General features: G+C 37.3%; 1 protein-coding gene across 1 annotated transcript in view; it reads left to right on the forward strand.

Moving 5' to 3' along the window:
• Positions 1 to 1346, forward strand: part of LOC113229149 (non-specific lipid-transfer protein-like) — a 21906-nt gene extending 20560 nt beyond the window's left edge. Inside the window, exon 2 of the mRNA XM_026462655.1 lies at positions 628 to 1346. Coding sequence (XP_026318440.1) covers positions 628 to 1131 — 504 coding nt within the window. The 3' untranslated portion in view covers positions 1132 to 1346. The remainder of the gene's footprint in view (positions 1 to 627) is intronic.
• Positions 1347 to 1552: the final 206 nt, after the last annotated feature.

Here is a 1552-nt window from a genome sequence, read left to right on the forward strand (position 1 = left end):
GTGGTTTGTGTATTAGACCCGTCGTCCATTTATTTGTAAGTCAATGGGTACGTGCATTAGTGTTATAAGTGACGATACGTACTTGCACCTTGCTCACCGTGTATTTCTTAATCCATCTTCCTTATCCAAGTTCACAATTCATCGTATCATTTGCTTCCCCTGGTGATCCACAAAATGCGTACTACATCGTCAAAGATCTTCTGATAATTAACCGGAATGTTCTTTGTCTACAGTTATCGCGATAAACATTTCGCCTATAATAAAAAGACTTAGAGTCTTATGATATAATAGATATGACGTTAGTGGGATTTGCTTCAAGTTTCAATACCATAAAAACAAACTCATTTGCAACCTTTGTGACGTACCTAAGGGTCCTTATCTAACTTTCAAGTTATTGCGTGACATGCGCATGGAGACTGCCTGCATAATGGAACTTTAGATATGCTATCATCTTTTAAGGTTGTCAACTTGCACTCTAAGATTAACACAAAGGAAAACCATGTAACAGTGTAACCATTTTTATGTACATCCAAAAAGACTTAGACAAATTTTTCAAAAGAATCTTAAAGCTTTGATCAGGAACTGAAGGCATAACTTAGATGCTTAATAAAAAAAACTTCTTTTCAGGTACCTCGCGCGAGAATTGCTCTTCAACACAACTTAGGACTCGGAGGAGCCGCCGTTCTCACAATGTACCGCAAAGGATTCCAGAATTCCTCCCCCAATCAGGTAGCAGCCATCGCTAGCGATCCTAGCGACTTCAAGGTCTTCAAATATATGCAGATACTCCAGGAAGCCATGCAGACAGATGAAGACAACTACATCGAAAAGGTCAGAGGCATCTATGGCTTCAAGGTCAAGAACGGCCCAGGAGGCAGTGAAGGTTACTGGGTTATCAACGCCAAGGAAGGGAAGGGTAAAATTACGTACAACGGTAAAGAGAAACCAGACGTTACCTTCACAATCAGCGACGAAGATGTTGCTGATTTGATTTCTGGAAAACTAAACCCTCAAAAAGCCTTCTTCCAGGGCAAGATTAAAGTCCAAGGGAATATGGGTCTCGCCATGAAATTAACAGATTTGCAGCGTTCTGCAGCTGGAAAAATCGAAACCATTCGTTCCAAATTGTAGTCGGTTCAAAATTTGTGATTGTGAGATTTTACTGGGTATTAATGGTTATGGATTAAGTTAGGCGTTAAGGTACGGGGCATTTGTATTAAGCTGTACTCTTCTCTCTAACCTCTTGACGGAAGCATTGATTTATATCTGTCACAAATCTACGTTCTTGGCATATACCTATGGGTGCAATAAACATTTTGTTGTAGATATTTTATATGTACGTATTTATGGATAAATGCAATCATTCCAAATGATATTTTATGTAATGGATATATTTTGTTAATAAATGGTTTTGTATTATGAATTTATTTTTAATGTATTGTTTTACTTTTCTTTGTTTATTAAAATAAATCAATCATCTAAAGTTTGGCCAATTTGAGAAAAAAAGAAACAAAAGCTACTTTATTTGCCCAGCAAACGTTTCAAATAGTCT

This window comes from Hyposmocoma kahamanoa, unplaced genomic scaffold (genome assembly GCF_003589595.1).
Source record: "Hyposmocoma kahamanoa isolate Upper Pololo Valley unplaced genomic scaffold, ASM358959v1 279, whole genome shotgun sequence".
NCBI lineage: Eukaryota > Metazoa > Arthropoda > Insecta > Lepidoptera > Cosmopterigidae > Hyposmocoma > Hyposmocoma kahamanoa.